At 47.0% G+C, this 17041-nt stretch overlaps 1 protein-coding gene across 4 annotated transcripts in view; it reads right to left on the bottom strand.

Annotated features, from left to right (window-relative positions):
* Positions 1–17041, bottom strand: part of TTC7B (tetratricopeptide repeat domain 7B) — a 243200-nt gene that overhangs the window by 167802 nt on the left and 58357 nt on the right. For all 4 annotated transcript variants that reach the window (XM_066273807.1, XM_066273808.1, XM_066273810.1 and 1 more), the window contains exon 5: positions 6784–6905. In XM_066273807.1, coding sequence (XP_066129904.1) covers positions 6784–6905 — 122 coding nt within the window. The remainder of the gene's footprint in view (positions 1–6783; positions 6906–17041) is intronic.

Here is a 17041-nt window from a genome sequence, read left to right as displayed (position 1 = left end):
GTAAAATATTAACACACTTGACACTAAACCAGGGACTGGACAAAGCAGGCTCAGCAAGAGCCACAGGGACACTGCATACTCGGTCCACGCTCTCCCCTCCAGGCAGATACATACATCAGGCCCTGCTCTGGAGCACAGACATCACTGGATTACCCAGAAAACTCCCCACAGCCAAGAGAGTGAAGTCTGGCTTCCTCCTGGACCAGACAGGATGTGAGTTCCTCCTTACACACACACACACACACACACACACACTCCTCCTTACACACACACACACACACACACACACACACACACACACGTCATTTCAACAGTCTGCCCTTGCAGGGGGGGGGGGGGCTCCCCCGCACTCCTGTGTCTAGTTTTATTCAGCCCCTGAGGGTTCACCTTGAAGAGCTACATTTTTAAAAAATGAGGATCTGGGAGGTCCTGGGAGCAAATGTTCTCAAACAACTAAACGATAATTCTCTCTCCTGCTGTGGTAACCTGGAATCCCGCCCAGATGTGTACGCAGAAGACGTAGGTAAGGCGGCCTACTGCAGTGAAAGGCCAGCACGCTAGGACCTTCTCAGAAATGAGAGTCCACCAGGGCCTGTTGAAGGAGTGTCTCTTAATAAAGCCCATCATAAATACTCCACTCTCAGAGATCGGGCAGAAAGCAGAGGTCCCTATGACCTTCCCAGAAAATGTATTATTTTGTCCTGAGATAAGGAAATCATTTGACACCTGCCTCTGCCTTCACCCTCTCTTAACAGAACAACATCAAATGCAGGGAAACCTAGATGTCATTGAACATCTCCCTCTTTACCACCAAGAAGCAGCAGTAATCAGCAGTAGGTTCCATGAAGCTGGTCCAGAGGGTTCTTGTTCATCCTTATATCCCTAGGACCTAGCACAGTGTTCAATCAACATATCTAGCTTTCAGTCAAGATGTGCTGCATTAACTAATTTTAAAGAAAATGGACAACTGTTAGGTATCCATGAGCGAAAAATGAGTTCCTTCCTTCCTTCCTTCCTTCCTTCCTTCCTTCCTTCCTTCCTTCCTTCCTTCCTTCCTTCCCTCCCTCCCTCCCTTCCTTCCTTCCCCCATCCCTCCCTCCTCCCTCCCTCCCTCCCTACCCCTTCCTTCCTCCCCCCTCCCTCCCTCCCTTCCTCCCTCCCTCCCTTCCCCTCCTTCTTCCCATACCTCTACATACTAGACACCAAGATTCAGATCCCTCCCCAAACCAAACAGACAAATTCCTGCCCAAGCGGAGCTTCTATTCCAGTCCTGGGAGACCGACAGTAAACAAGTCAGATAAGAAAAATATACAATGTGGACAGAGGGTTAGCAAATTCCTCTCCTCATCTGCTTGAGAGTTTGACTTTAGGTTAACTTTCCAATTCTGTATTCCCTAGAAACCTAGTCAAGATAAAATGTCAATTATGTTACTTGCTTATATTAAAAATGACCCCGGGGGGGTAAAGTGTGGGTAAAAGGGGTCAAATATTTGGTAATGGAAGGGAACTAAACTTCGGGTGGGAAGCACACAACACGGTACAGGGAACCCCCCATGCCACCCGCCTGCAGTGGAGAATGACCTCCCGGTTCTCCTGCTGAAGCCAAGGACAGAGCGGCACGGAAGCGCTGCCCTGCTGACCAGTGGTACAGTGTTCAGAGGGCTCAGGACTCACTCTCAGGTGCCAGCACTCAGGAAGGACACTGACAGCAATTACCTGTCCCCACAACTCACCACTGAAAGTAGCCTCCGTGTTTGTGATTAAAACGGACAAAGATTCCTTTGTTTCTACACTCAAGTATTGAGGGTATAAAGGGAGGAGCCAGCCCTAGTATACATTATACATTTAAACAAAACAGAGAATTGGCTGATACTTTTTATTACATAATAATTACCTCTAGACTGGCTTATAAGTGTAATGTATCCTTGGAGCTAGCTGCTCGGTTACTAACTGTGGGCGTGCGCAGTAGGGGCCGCGTGGTAAGACGTGGACTGAGTGTCAGAGGAGGACAGACAGGTCCCTGCTGGCCACCGACGAGGGCGTGACCCTGAGTAAATCATATTGCCTCGTTTATTGACTGCTTCCCCAACCAAGATGTAAACTCCATGAAGACAGTGGTTGGGTCAGAGCACACCCTCACAGCGTCCCCCGAAGTTCCTCCCCTTTATCAACTCCCGACTCTCACGGGTTTCCACGCTGGGCCCTGGGCGGACTGCCTTCTCTCTGTACTCTCTGTCTCTCACAGATCTCATCCGGTGCAGGGCTTCAAATGCAACCAATCTGCTGAGGCTTCCAGTCTACAACTCCACGCCACCCTTCCCTCTGTGCTCACACGGCTTCCTAGCTGACAGTTCCACTTAAGACATACATCTCGCCGGTGTCGTAAATATATCATCTCCAAAGGCAAATCCTTGCTATTCCCATTTCCAAATCAGATCCCCTCCCCATTGCACCTAACCAATTCTCAAGAAATCCACAGACTTCTCTATCAGCCTTCACTCCAGCCAGAGCGGCCTCCTTCTGCCCGGCAGGGTACGCAAGCCTCTCGGCACAGGGCCTGGCCTGCAGGGGGTTTGGTCAGCTGTCCAACAAGTATTTATTAAGTCTGGCTATGTGCCATGAACTGTGCTTGGCGAATTTAAGAAACATAATCCAGGTTCTCAGGGTAAATATACCATATTTCCCCATGTATAAGATACACATTTTTCTAAAAAATTTAGGGTCTAAAAACGGTGCATCTTTTACACTGGTTGTAGATTTTTTTACTTGCATTTCCCACTTTGTTTTGTGCTCATTGTTGAAGACAGTGATTCATCATCAGACCCAGATGAGGACAAGCTAATGGATGGGAGTTTTGACAGTGATGAGGAGTTGTATGAATTTTATGATGAATAAAACTTGAGTTCAATAACTTTATGTAATACATTTTTTTTCAAATTTCAGGCCCTAAAATTAAGGTGCGTCTTATACATGGGAGTGTCTTATACATGGGGGGAAATACGGGTCTCATGAGGGAGACAGATAATAAGCGAGTGAACCAATGTATATAATTACAAGCTGTATTAAACACTGGGGAATGACTGGGCGCACTGAGAACAAGTAACAAGGGCCACGTGCTTATATGGGGTGCTCAGGCCAGGCCTCCCAAGGACGTGACATTGAGACTAAGACTTGCAGGAAACAGTGGCATCCCAGACCCAAGCCTCGCTGGCAGTTCCGGCTGCAGACTCCAGTGGGAGGGGGTGACACTTCTCTTCTCCTTAGCAGGCTGAGGGAGCCCCAAGCTGAGGCTGTTCTCCTAGGCAAAGAACACTTCGCGCTACTGCGTCAGCCGGTCAGCCCCCTCCACCTCTGAACGACTGACCTGGCCACCGGTTACCAGGTGTTACCCATGCCAACTGCTAGCATCTTCAGCCGAGGTCGCTGGAACCAGCAGTCTTAGTGCTGTCCTTGGAAACTCGGGTGGTGTGAGGCTCAGCAGTCAGACACGAATGGAGGCCGGCTCCCTGGACTTCCACTGCAGCAGGAGTGCCCGCCGTCCGGTCCCGTCCAGCTGGCCACCAGTGGGCATCGCCGTGGTGGGAATGACAGCCTACCACCTGCTGTTTGCCCGATGTTCCCCCAGTGTTCCCACGCTCGTATCTGTGCCCCACCCCTGCTCTGGGGCAGGAGGGATCAGCCCCAGGTCCCAGATGGAGAAACCGAGTTCTGACAGCCGGGCATTCTGAACCCAGGTCCCGGGCCCGTGCTGCCCTCCGCCATGCCTGCTGTGGGTGAGGCCACCCGAGAACCCTGGAGCAGCAGCGCTGGTCCTCGCAGGCTGAGGCTCTCTGACTTCACCCTCTGCAGAGCCCAATCAGGACTTTTCCATCCTCAGCAGGCCAGCCGCTGCCACCCAGAGGGAGAAGGGACCCAGCTGCGGAACAGATGTGCGTGTGTCCTGAGTCGGACTGTGCCCAGAGGCACCCAGGGCTGGAGGCAACCAGAAAGGGACTGGGGGGTGAAAGGACGGAAGAGAGAGAGAGGAAAAGAGGGGAGGAGGGACGGGGGAAGGAGAGAAGAAACAGATGATCTATGACATGCTGTAGATGAGACATGAGGAAAGTGTGATGAGAAAACACCAACCAGCAGAGGCTGGGACTGTCCCCTGGCAGGTCTCGTCCTAGAGGTCAAGTGCTCCCTCACAGAGAGGCAGGTGCCGGACGAGGCCACTGTGTGAGGGTCTGACCAAGTGGCCGTGTCTCCCTGCAGAGTGGCCGTGTCTCCCCTGCGGTGGTGCAGAGCTAGGACAGAAGGCAGAACCCGGAAACCAGGTCGCCATGTGTAAAACAGGGGCAACGCTTACACCACCAACCCCGCAGGTGGCAGTGGACACGAGTGAGAGGTCGCCATGAGGCTCAGGACAATGAAGGAAAAGCACTCCATACATAAACAAGTCCCTGGGGTCTCAGGGGACAGGAGGGCCCAAGAACCGGCCAGGCTCAGGCTCTCTCTGACAGAGACTCAGGTTTTGCCAGTTTGGCGCTCATTCTTGAAAAAGGTGGAGAATTATAAAAGCATAGAAGTAATTACTGTAACTCATTAAGTCCTCAGGGATGACAACTAAACAGCTGAATATCTTTTAAAATAATTCTATAGAAAAAAAGTGCTTTATCAATTTCTATCTCTCATTGCAAAACTCTCCCCTAATGCATTTCCCTATCCCTGAAAACCTGTCAAACCTGCCCATGACATCCTCCCAGATGCGTATTTTTAAAGTGCAGAAAAACAAAAACAGAGCGAGACAACCAAGGAGCAGACACATCAGAGGTGGAACTAGGGGGAGTCATTGGTGCTCAGGGACAGCAGCAACCTCCACTGTCTCCACTCGCTCTGCAGAGATGCCCCTGTAGTCTGTCTCCACTCGCTCTGCAGAGATGCCCCTGTAGGTGTCCACTGACAAGTGGCCCCCAGGTGTGTCTCTTGGGCCCTGAGGAACCCTGATGGCACTTGGCTTGTCCAGAACCTCCCAGAGATCTCTCCTTCCATTCATAGTTCGTGTTCTCAAAACTGGCCTTCCCCCTCAGTGATCTCTTGTTCCTGCTGCACAATCCCAGCCTTCAGGACACTGCAGCTCGCAAGGACCCCGTCGAGTAGCTGACCCAATGCCGTCCTTGGTCTTTAGAACCCAAAGGGAAGGGCGAGAGGACAAGAAGAGGCAGCAGAGGCTTCCAAATGAAGCAGTCCCTTAACTTTGGCTACATCAGTGGGAATCTACCTGTACTTGGGTACGATGAGAAATGAGCCAGTAAGCAATTCCCGGGACGTAACCCATCCTCTAGTGACGGACACTAACCCTCATCCTCGTTCTTCCCGGGCTGGACTCAGGCAGCCAATGTTTCACGGCAGGAGGTCAGAGCCCAATAGCCCTGCCTCTCCCTCCTGGAAGAAAGCCTTCAAAGACGTTACCCCGCCCACCCCTGTCAATCTCACACAAAAGCTTTCAGTTGAAGGTATTAGGGTGGCACCCCTGGGAGCACCCGGCGGGTTCACCCCTGTCTCTGGACTTGCAGCTCAACGGCAACGTGCTCACAGGGTAGAGGGAGGGAGAGCAATGGCCGGGACTCCCCTGTGATGACCTCCATTTATTGGGAAAAGGGAGAAGCAGCAGCTCACTAGAAAATACTCCACGTTCCCTCCCTTCTCCCTCTAAAACAGCAAAGAAACAGAACTGAAAACTCAGCTCAGGGCACATGCACTCACTCAGAGGATCTCAGTCGATGGCAGATGAGATCAAATTTGAGCACATCTTTGTGCCAAAGCCATCAAGCCATCCCAAACCTTGGGGCGTCCGCTGTGGACTATGCCAATCTGTGGCCTCTGGAGCGAAGCAGGCCTTGTGCACAGTTCAGCAGGATCTGGAAACAAGGCTTCACTCCCAACAACTGGAAACCAGCTGCATGGGACTCTGGGCCACCAGGAAGACGAAACCCTCTCCACAAGCTGAGCCCCAAGGTTTGAAGCCCGCAACAATGAAGAGGGAGCAACTCCATTGTTCATGTATCCAAAGGCTATGCTACGGGACTATTCCTAGAGGGAGGGCACAGGCCTTGGGGCCTCCCATGCGCAGCCTAGGAGCAGCTACGGAGGAACGATACCTACTGTTGGTCTCCGTGCACATCTATCCTGCAGCACAATGTCAAAACAAGGACAGCTGAAGAGATTTGGAACAGAGTCACGGCATTTCTCATAAGAGCAATATAAAAAGGAAACAAACATCAAATGCATTAGAGAGCTCTACACCTTTCAGGCTCTTACACCTTCCTTCAACCCTCTCCAAGGGCCACTCAAGTAAAAAAGGGCTCGTATGGCATCACAGCCACACTCACTGTCATAAAAACCATCTGAGACTTGGCAAGTCCAATTCCCTGAGCTGATCAGCCATCCCGAGGAAGAGAGCCTGTTTCCAATCCATCGCCTCTTCCCGCAACAAAGGGGGAGGCCTGTGCAGCACCACTGCCGAGGCCAAGGGTGGCGCAAAGCACGGCTCCCAGCACAGCCCTCTGGTCTCGGTGCTCCATGCTGGTGACTCAGACTCACCAGGAGCCCTCCCTTCTCCCAACGTCTAATCTTACGGGAAAGTGAGAGAGCCAGGTGGGGAACAGACAAAAGAGCCTATGTTCATTTTTTTTTTTAATTTTCAATTATAGTTCATATTTTAAAATTTTTTATAATAACTAAACTGAAGATAGCATTATAAGGCTTTCTATTCTCCTTCTTTAGAAAAAAATGAAGAAGGCTTACCCATTTTTGAAATAGAGGACATGGGCTCTCTGAAGTCCTGTTTCTAGGAAAAAACCTAGTTCTTGATCGTGGGGAGCAGGGCCAGGCTTAGGGCTTCTGTTTTGAATATTAGTAAGTATTACCTAGAAAGGGAGAAAATCGGAAAACTAATCAGATCCACATAAGTGTACTTCCTTCAAACCCTATCGCTAAATGCACTGCACGATTTGCAGAATCAACTTCCCTATGCGGACACCGGTGCAAAGGCCCTGGTGCAGACGTGCCAGGGTTGGGGCAGCAGAGAGAGCAGCTTCTATGAGACAGGAAGCAACCAGGCAGCCCAGGGGCACATGTGGGCCTCCGGCACCCGGGGCTGAGGAGTGAAGGGCGCTGATGGTGCCTGGTGCCAGGAGAAGCACTGGAGCTGGAGTGGTTCCACTGAGTGCCAGGATGTTGACAGAGAGGCTGAGTGACACAGAAGCAGGTCCCAGCAGCGGGCAGAAGGAGTCATCGTCCACCAAAGGCCCAGGTCACAGACTGGCAGATGGCAGCTTCAGCCCTATGTGAGCTTGATGGGCTCCAACAAGAGCTGAGCAGTGCTGTGACTGGCACTGACCTATCAATACAATTAACCAGGGAGGGCAAGCTCTCCCGGCCACCAGAGCGAGGCTGTGGACTGAGCAGCAGTCCTCTGTGCTGTGCTCAAGGGGCGAACTGAGAAAAGCCTAAGCTTCCTGGCTTCCAGACTTGACCTCTGGTCAACAGATAACAAGGTTTCAAAAGTTAAATTTTTAGCCTTGCAAGAAAGACTCCCAACTAGTCAGAAGAAAGGCTTGCAAGCTGCGTGGGTCGTAGTGAAGTACACACAGATATCGACCGTTACAGAGGCGACTCTCTTTCAATGCACAGGTCAAAGCATTTGTCAGACAGAAGCCACTTGTGGCCCATTAATAAGTTACAGGAGTGCTCTCCAGACACACTGTCCACATTTGCTGAAATTTGAAGAACAGTAGTTCTTCAGAGACCTAATTGTTCACCAAACCCCTAATATTCTAGCGATTTTGAAATTATTCCCCAAAATGGAGTTGAAGCAATTGCTGGTTCTCTAACTTGCAAGATTTGGGGAAAAGAAAAGTAGAAAGCACTCGGTGAACAGTATGTTCTGGAATGAAATCCAGGTGGGCAGCCCTTGCATTTGAACTGCATCCCAGCATCTTATCAAAACCGCCTGGCTGCTTCACGACTTCGCACTTGGCTCTGCAAGCGCTAAGAGGTGGGTGTTCCTCCTCCGTCCTGAACGTGTGGGAGTTTCTGGCTCTAACGCAGGCCCCTCCCCCACCCCTCCTCTACGTGACAGAGAGGCACAGAGCGGGGTCCTGAGCACCTGTCCTTTCTCCCTTCCGTCTCTCTCAAGATGATCTCATCCATTCCTCTGAGCTACATGCGGCCAACTCCCAAATTCATAATCTCCAATCCAGACTTTCCCTCTGAGTTTCCAGACTCATATAATCGCCTACTTCCTTGGCGTCTCCACTTGGAGGTCCAACTCTGAACCTCTAAAAATTATCCTTCATGTGCTTTTGAGAATAGTTTCTAATTTAAAGAATACCATGATTCTTTTAAAGCAAAAACAATTCAGTACAGTACAAAAAGAAAATTTAAAAAGCATCTCAAAATTCCGCCAAAGAAATAACCAGTTAACTCTGAACAATACTCCAGATATCTCTGTATACATATGTATCAAGAGGAGAGAAAGATAAAAAAATCATTTTACAAAAACTGAGACTGGCCCTGGCCGGTTGGCTCAGCGATAGAGCATCAGCCTGGCGTGCGGGGGACCCGGGTTCGATTCCCGACCAGGGCACATAGGAGAAGCGCCCATTTGCTTCTCCACCCCCCCCCCCTCCTTCCTCTCTGTCTCTCTCTTCCCCTCGTACAGCCGAGGCTCCATTGGAGCAAAGATGGCCCTGGCACTGGGGATGGCTCCTTGGCCTCTGCCCCAGGCGCTAGAGTGGCTCCGGTAGCGGCAGAGCGACGCCCCGGAGGGGCAGAGCATCGCCCCCTGGTGGGCAGAGCGTTGCCCCTGGTGGGCCTGCTGGGTGGATCCCGGTCGGGCGCATGCGGGAGTCTGTCTGACTGTCTTTCCCCGTTTCCAGCTTCAGAAAAATAAAAATTTTAAAAAAAACAACAAAAAAACCTGAGACTATGTTCTATATGTCAGTTTTAAATTTAAACCATTACATTTAATTTTAATTAAATTTGATAGAAGAAAATAACCAAAGTAATCACTCCACTTCAGAAAATGTGGGTTTTTTCCTCACATAGTTATTTCATAAGAGGTCTCTCCGAAGTTAAAAATATCTCATATGAATTATATGTACGGGGAGGGGGAGTGATGAGAGGAAGCAGGTGAACCCCTTTCACCGACATATTTCAGTTCTATGCCGTATCTGCTGATTCATAGTAAAATAAGGAAATTAGCATATTCATATTTCCTATTATCTTCCACTTTGCCTTCTCTTCAGCCTCCTATTTTTGTTATATTACTTTTTATATTGCCAAATCATTGTCTTTGCATCAATTTTACATTAAAATGCATTCACTGTTTCTTAAATTCTCTGTTTTGAATCAATTCTTGGTTAGTAGGATACTGCCCAAAAGGGCTCACGGTGCTACCAGCCCTGAATTCTTATGTTTGGGAATGTCTGGCTCTTGCCTCTATTCCTCTCACCCTGACTGGGAACGACGCCTGGATTTCACACTTTCCCCTCTCAGAGCATGGCAGACGGTTCCCCAGTTTTCTGACACTGAATGGTGCTGTGGAGGACTCAGAAGCCAGCCTTCCTGCTCTCCCCATAGACAGTCTGCAGGCACAATCCTTTCTTCCCTGAAGTCTAGAAAACCTACCAGGACCTGTCTTGCCATTCATCTCTCTGTGTCACTTCTTAGAAAACAGAATGAAGTCAGTCTGCAAATTCAGATCTGTAGTCCAAAGTAACGTGCTAGAGTCGGGCTGCCACTCTGGGCTCAAAGCCTCTCTAGACCTCAGTCTTCTCGGTGGTAAAATGAAGATGGCAACAGAACATGGCCTTAGCACGGTCCTATGGACGAAATGAGATTTTCTTCCTTTCTAACATAAGCATTTACATATGTGCATTTTGTTTTATACATCTTGAAGCTCTATTATTAGGTATATACATTTTTAGGATTAAAAGGTCTTCCTGATGAATTGACTCCTTCTATTATGTAATATCTCCCATTATCTCCTGTAATATTCCTTGTCCCTAATTTTACTTTCTGATACAATATAGCCATTCTCACTTTGTTGTATTGTTAGCATAGTATATCTTTTCACTTCCTACCTATATATTAATATTTAAATGGTTTTCTTATAAATAGCCCATACTGAAGTCTTGCTTTTTTGCCCAATCTGAAGATTTCTGCCTTTTAGTTGGAATGCTTAGACCACTTATGTTGAAGGTAATTACTGACATGATTGAAACCATCTTGCTAGTTATTTTTATCATCTCATATGTTCTTTGTTCCTTTTTTCTTTTTCATTCTACCTTTTTTTTTGGGGGGGGATTGATGATTCTACTTCATTTCCACTCCTTTTTTTTTTTTTTTTGTATTTTTCCGAAGCTGGAAACGGGGAGGCAGTCAGACAGACTCCCGCATGCGCCCTACCGGGATCCACCTGGCATGCCCACCAAGGGGCGATGCTCTGCCCATCTGGGGCATCGCTCTGTTGCAATCAGAGCCATTCTAGCGCCTGAGGCAGAGGCCACAGAGCCATCCTCAGCGCCCGGGCCAACTTTGCTTCAATGGAGCCTTGGCTGCGGGAGGGGAAGAGAGAGACAGAGAGGAAGGAGAGGGGGAGGGGTGGAGAAGCAGATGGGCGCTTCTCCTGTGTGCCCTGGCCGGGAATCGAACCCAGGACTCCTGCACGCCAGGCTGACACTCTACCACTGAGCGAACCGGCCAGGGCCCTTTTTTCTTATTTTTTAGTGGTTGTCCTAGGGTCTACAAATAGCTGTTTAGCTTATCACAGTTTATCTTCAAGTAATATTATACTAATTCATATATAAACATCTTATAACAATAATTTCCAACCTTCTTCATCTCATGGAACACATAAGCTAATTACTAAAATTCTGTAGCACATCAAAAAATATATTTTTGCTCATCTGACAAAAAATATAATTTTGATCGATTTACCAAAACATTAATATTACCTACCCTTTTGCTCCAAAGTGACTTTTAAAAATATCAGTTTTTCTTTGTGTTCATTGCAGTTATTTACAATAGCCAAGATTTAGAAGCAGCCCCAGAGCCCAAGCTGTGGTACATTCACACCACGACTACTGCTCAGTCATAAAAAAGAAGGAAATCTTACCTTTTGTAATAGCATGCTAAGTAAAATAAGCCAGTCAGAGAAAGACAAGTACCACATGATTTCACTTATATATGGAATCTAATGAACAAAATGAACTAACAAACAAAACAGAAACAGACTCATACAGATACAGAGAACAGACTGACAGCTGTCAGAGGGAAGGGGGCTGGGGAAAAGGTGAAGGGATTAAGTAAGAAAACAGAACAAAATTCACAGACACAGTCAACAGCATGGTGATCACAGAGGGCAGGGGGTGGGGGAGGTGGAAGAGGGCAAAGGGGGATAAATGACTTGGGGGGTGAACGCACAATAACATACAGACGATGCATTACAGAACTGTACGCCAGAAACCTATATAATTTTATTAACCAATGTTACCCCAATAAATTCAATAAAAAAGTTTTTTTAAAAATCAGGTGCCTATACTTGTATATAAGGACTTCTGGTACCAAAAATTAACCAGTCAGACACAATTTTATTATGTGATGTGACCCATAAGATGCAACTCTATTATATGACCTCTATATTTATAGTTCAAGACAGGCATTCACACTGGGTGGCTATTGTTGTGTTAGCTGTTGCCATTTTTTTATTTGAAATCTAAGGAAAAAGAAGTCAGTGCCCCTAACTAAATAGTCAGGTATTGCATGTTTTAAAAATTCTTGCAACACACTGGTTGAAAATTGCTGCCTTAAAATATGCCCATTTCCTCCCCTATCCTTTTTGCTATTGTTGTCAGACATTTTACCTTTATGTTATTAATCCCAGCACCTCAGGGACAGTGTCCTCAAGGGGCCCTTTCTGGACATTTCCCTCCTAGCTCCTAGAATGCCTTCCCCGGACAAGAGCCACTAACTTCCTTCCACCCCGAGGAAAACTTTGAGCATTATTATCAGGAATCTAGACTGAGACCAAAACTGAAGTATGTGCTGTTAAACCATCTTAATAAATAAGGTCATCCACCCAGCTCCCTAATCAGAACTGGGGAGTGAGCCTGGCACTCTGACTCTGACACCTTGCTATTGCCAAGCACACCCAAGCGTTTCTCAGACAGGTCTGAATCTATCCATTTCTGAAACCGTTACTTCCTCTAAGCCACCATCACTTCCTGTTAGATTTCTCCAACAGCCTCCTAAACAGAGTCTCCATGTCCTCTTCTGCTCTTTACTTCCCTTTCCCTCTCCACAAGCAGCGTGAGCAGTTGTCACCTTCTCAGAAGGGACTTCCCTGACCACATAACACAAAGTAGGCTTGCCTCTATTATTCTCTCCTAATACAGTGTCCTATTCTATTCCTTCATTGCATTTATCCACGTTATTTTCAACTCAGTTCCTGGCTGTTGGCCTCCACGGTGCTGCGACTTCCACAAAGTCAGGCACCACATCTGTTCCATTTACTAATATATCCAGTGTCTACTGCAATGTCTGGTGCAGAGTAAGCATTCAATACATGCAGAAAATGAATGAATGAATGAATGAATGAATTTGCAAGGCCCATCAGAAATGCATAAACAAAGCAACAAGAAAGTAACCTACTATGCACTGGGCACTTTGGAGGTACACACGCTATGTATTTACTCCCCCACGAAAACCCACTGACAGACACATTATTATCCTCTCTTTACCGAAGGGGAAACTCAGACTTTGCTCCACTCAGGGAGTTGCCCAAACCACATGGCTAGCAATCAGAGCTGGCGCTGAAACGCGGATCTACCTGGCTCTGCAGTCCAGCCCCTCCCTTCGGTCCTATCAGTCTCTGCTTGCGGAACACAGTCCAAGGGACAAGGGGGCAGGCTGCCAGGACGCAGCTTTAGGTTAGAGAAGGGAAGAACGGGAACGGTGCAAAGGGGAGGCAGAGAAGACAGCTCAGCTCAGGTTGCACCCTGAAGTCTGAGCATCTTGGATTTAATCTCTTCCTCATAAAGAGGAAGAGATTGTATATAAGGACTTCTGGTACCAAAAATTAACCAATCAGACACAATTTTATTATGTGATGTGACCATAAGAGGCAACTCTATTATGTGACCTCTATATTTATAGTTCAAGACAGACATTCACACTGGGTGGCTATTGTTGTGTTAGCTGTTGTCATTTTTTTATTTGACAATCTAAGGAAAAAGAAGTCAGTGCCCCTAACTAAATAGTCAGGTATTGCATGCTTTAAAAAAGTCTTGCAACACACTGGTTGCAAACTAAATGCAAACTAAAACTGCAAGTTACCATCTGACCCAGCAAACCCACTTAGGCTTACACCCGGACACACGGGCCTGGACAGGAACAGTGCTTGGCGGAGCGGAGGCCACCACTTGTCCTGTGGATAAACAGTCCCTGGGAGAGGAGGCCAGCAAGCATTCTTAGCGAGTGCAGCCTGCTCCTGCATAAACACACCCACCGCTGAGGAAGTGTGACAGACAGCAAGGGGGTGGGGCGAAATACTTTTGGTCAAAAGCCCCAGGTTCAAGATCTGGTTCTGACACGCCTGACACTGTGAACTTGGAGAACTCCTCTAATCTCTCAGACCTCCACTGTCCTCATCTGTACAATGGGGTCATAACACATACCTCCCACGAACTGCAAATGGGAATGTGAACATTATAGTCCTTAATGGAGGTATATTAAAGAGTTACCTTCAAATAGGAACAAAATAAGGCTATATTCCAACAACTTTCTTTTTTAACATTGTTTTAGAGAGTCTGGAGACAGGACAGGGGAGAGATAAAATCAAAAATATTAGAAAGGAAGAAACAACAACAAAAATCATTCTCCTGCCACATATTCATATTCTTAGAAAAATGAAAAGAATCAACTCCATTTTTATAAAACAAAAAGTTTAAAATTGTGCCTAATAATTCTAAATTGTACTTAAAAATGGAAAAACTGATTTGGGAAAACATTCAGAGTAAATATGGTAAAGGGTTAACATAGTTATGATATAAAGACTTTATTCACATTGTAATAAAAACAGCACATCCCTAAATTGAACAGAGAGTATAAACAAACAAAAAATATATAACATGGTTAAACATAAAGTTACCATCTGACCCAGCAAACCCACTTAGGCATATACCCAAGAATGAAAACATCTGTCCACACAAAATCTTGTATAGGAATATTTATGGCAACATTTTATAATAGTCAAAAAGTGGGAAAAACAGAAAAGATAAATGATAAAATGATTAATGCATACACACAATGTAGTATATCCATAAATGGCCCCATTATTTGGCAACAGAAAGACTGAAGCACTGATACATACTGCAACATACATGAAGCTGAAGACCTATGCCAAGCCAAAGCAGCAGCCATGAAAGACCCGAGCTGTGTGGTTCTATCTATACGAACTGTCCAGAACATACAAATCTACAGACTGGGGAGAGTGGAGGCAAGTGGGGAGTGATGCTCGTGGGGACAGGGTTTCCTCTGGGGGTGACAAAAATGTTCTGGAATTAAATATTGGTGATGGTGGTAGAATCCTGTGACTATATTAAAAACCACTGACACATACAGTTTAAGTGGGTGAATTGTATGGTATGTAAATTATATCTTATAATGCTGCAATAAAAAAAAGGTAACTAGTAAACAAATCGAAAAAAAATCAACCGGTCTGATAGTCAAAGAAATGCATACTAAAAACTGCAAGGCACGATTTTCACCGATCAATTCAGCAAACTGGCTTTTCTACAACAGCAAGCCTGTCAAGATGACGGAGAAACCACTACCCACCTGCATTGCCAAAGACAGAAGAGACCGGTATGACTTGTAGTAAGCAATCGGACACACTATGTAGTAATGAGAATGTTAAAAAATACCCCACTTCTAGGAACTTGCCCTTAAGAAACAACGAAAGCAAAGGAAAAAGCTACCTGAAGGAAGTTGGCATTGCAGTATTATTTATTAACAACAGGTTATACCCAGCAGCGAATTATATCATAGAGGCCATCCACTGATGAAACATTATATAGCCTTGAAAACACTTTAAGGTTTTGACAATTAATGTTGAGTGAAAAAATACAAATGAAAAATACTTTATTGCTATAAACTTCTCAGGGCAAAGAATGACTGAGAATATACAAAAATGAAAATAAGCTACTGTTCTTTACAGGTTTCCAGACCTCTCTAAGTCAGCTTGCAGTGTGCTGGAGCCTCCTGTTCCCGCCACACACACGGCAGCTGGACGTCCGAGCCCCTGGCGGCCGGACCGGGCCCTGACGCCCACTGAGGAGGTGTCATGCAGATGTGCGCTGGAGCCTCCTGTTCCCGCCACACACACGGCAGCTGGACGTCCGAGCCCCTGGCGGCCGGACCGGGCCCTGACGCCCACTGAGGAGGTGTCATGCAGATGTGCGGCAGGAAGCTTGTCCCGCTGCCACGGCTGCGAGACGAGGCAGGGGCTGGGAAGGGGGAGGGAAGAGAGGCTCTGTCCTTTCCTTACTGTCTCACATTTTACAGCCAAAAGCACAGCCACACGGACACCCAGGGTCACACCCTGCCTTCCTCAGCAGCAGCAGTGAGTACTTTTCCTACGACATCTGGTTTGAATTCAAGACACACAGTAACTTTAACCTGATCTCGCTCAGAATTCAACACCTCAGCCATGTCACTGTAAATGCTTCCTGTTGGGAGGACAGGCTACACTCAGGTGGGACCACGCTGACCACCGAACAACTCCCCATGGACAGAGGGCCTCGGAGCTGGACCCTACAATACCAGGGGTCTAGTTCTTTCTTTCAAAACTCTAGCACTGGAATGGCCCCTAAAAAGTCTGTGGGTGTTCCATAATTTAATATTGCCTTGTTTTCTAAAAGAAGGTGTAAAGGAATGAACTGTCAGCAGAAGGTAAGTTCCACCCTGGCACTGCTTGAGAAAGCCACCACCAGCTGGCGGCTGGCGCGTGCAAAGGCCTGGGGCAGGATGATTTCATTTGCCAAAAGCAGGGATCACATTATGATATTCAAGGGTGAAGTCATCGTTATTCCTATCCCTGCATCACCAGGAGCTTCTCGCGGGGCAGTTAATGTCATTGACTGCTGCCATCACACCACCACCTGAACACAAACTGATCGTGTCCTTTCTAATTCTATCTGCTCTGATTTGATTCTTTGATTAGATTATTTTTGTGCACAATCTCAGAGGTGTACTTTATTACCTTCAGAGAACAGATTATCAGAGCAAGTTATCAATAGATGTCTCTGTAACCCTAAAATGACAAGGACAGCACTAAACAAATCTTTAGTGCACACAGCTTTTGTGCATTCACATTCCTGCCCCATGTCTGGAACACGGCAGGAGAATGACACACGACTGGAGGACCCTGGTGACATGGTTCTCTAGCCCCGGACAAGCCAGGCAGTATTGGACCCACCATGACAATGGAAAGCTGATGTAGTGACTGCACCAACATCAAATAGGGGTGAACAGAAGTCCGCAGCCCGGATATCACAGAGGGACGCCAGGCAAAATGTTGTCCTGTGATCTTCCACACAAGAAAAAGAAAGAAAAACTCTCCCAAAAATGTACTCCATTAGCATTCCCCTAAAAATTCTTTAACATTCTACATAAAACTGTGTGTTTATAATATTCCAGATTTTTACCTAAATATCTGAAATCTTCTAAGTTTCGGAGATTCCACTGCCGGGTGACACAGGGACAGAGAAGGACAATAAAACCAACACTAACTGTGTGCTGGCCATGGACTTACTGGGAAGTACATGAATCCAACCATTTTATCCTCAAATCGAGAGTCTAGCAACTATAATTGCTGTGTCACTATTGAGGATCCTGGGGCAGCACAGAGAGGCTGAGTAGCCAGCCCAAAGCTCCACAGCTAAGAGGCAGCAAGGCCAGGCTCCCAGGACCAGCGGCCACACCACGGCTGCACTCTGCT

This window comes from Saccopteryx bilineata, chromosome 4 (genome assembly GCF_036850765.1).
Source record: "Saccopteryx bilineata isolate mSacBil1 chromosome 4, mSacBil1_pri_phased_curated, whole genome shotgun sequence".
Lineage (NCBI taxonomy): Eukaryota > Metazoa > Chordata > Mammalia > Chiroptera > Emballonuridae > Saccopteryx > Saccopteryx bilineata.
This window is presented reverse-complemented; position numbering and strand designations above follow the sequence as displayed.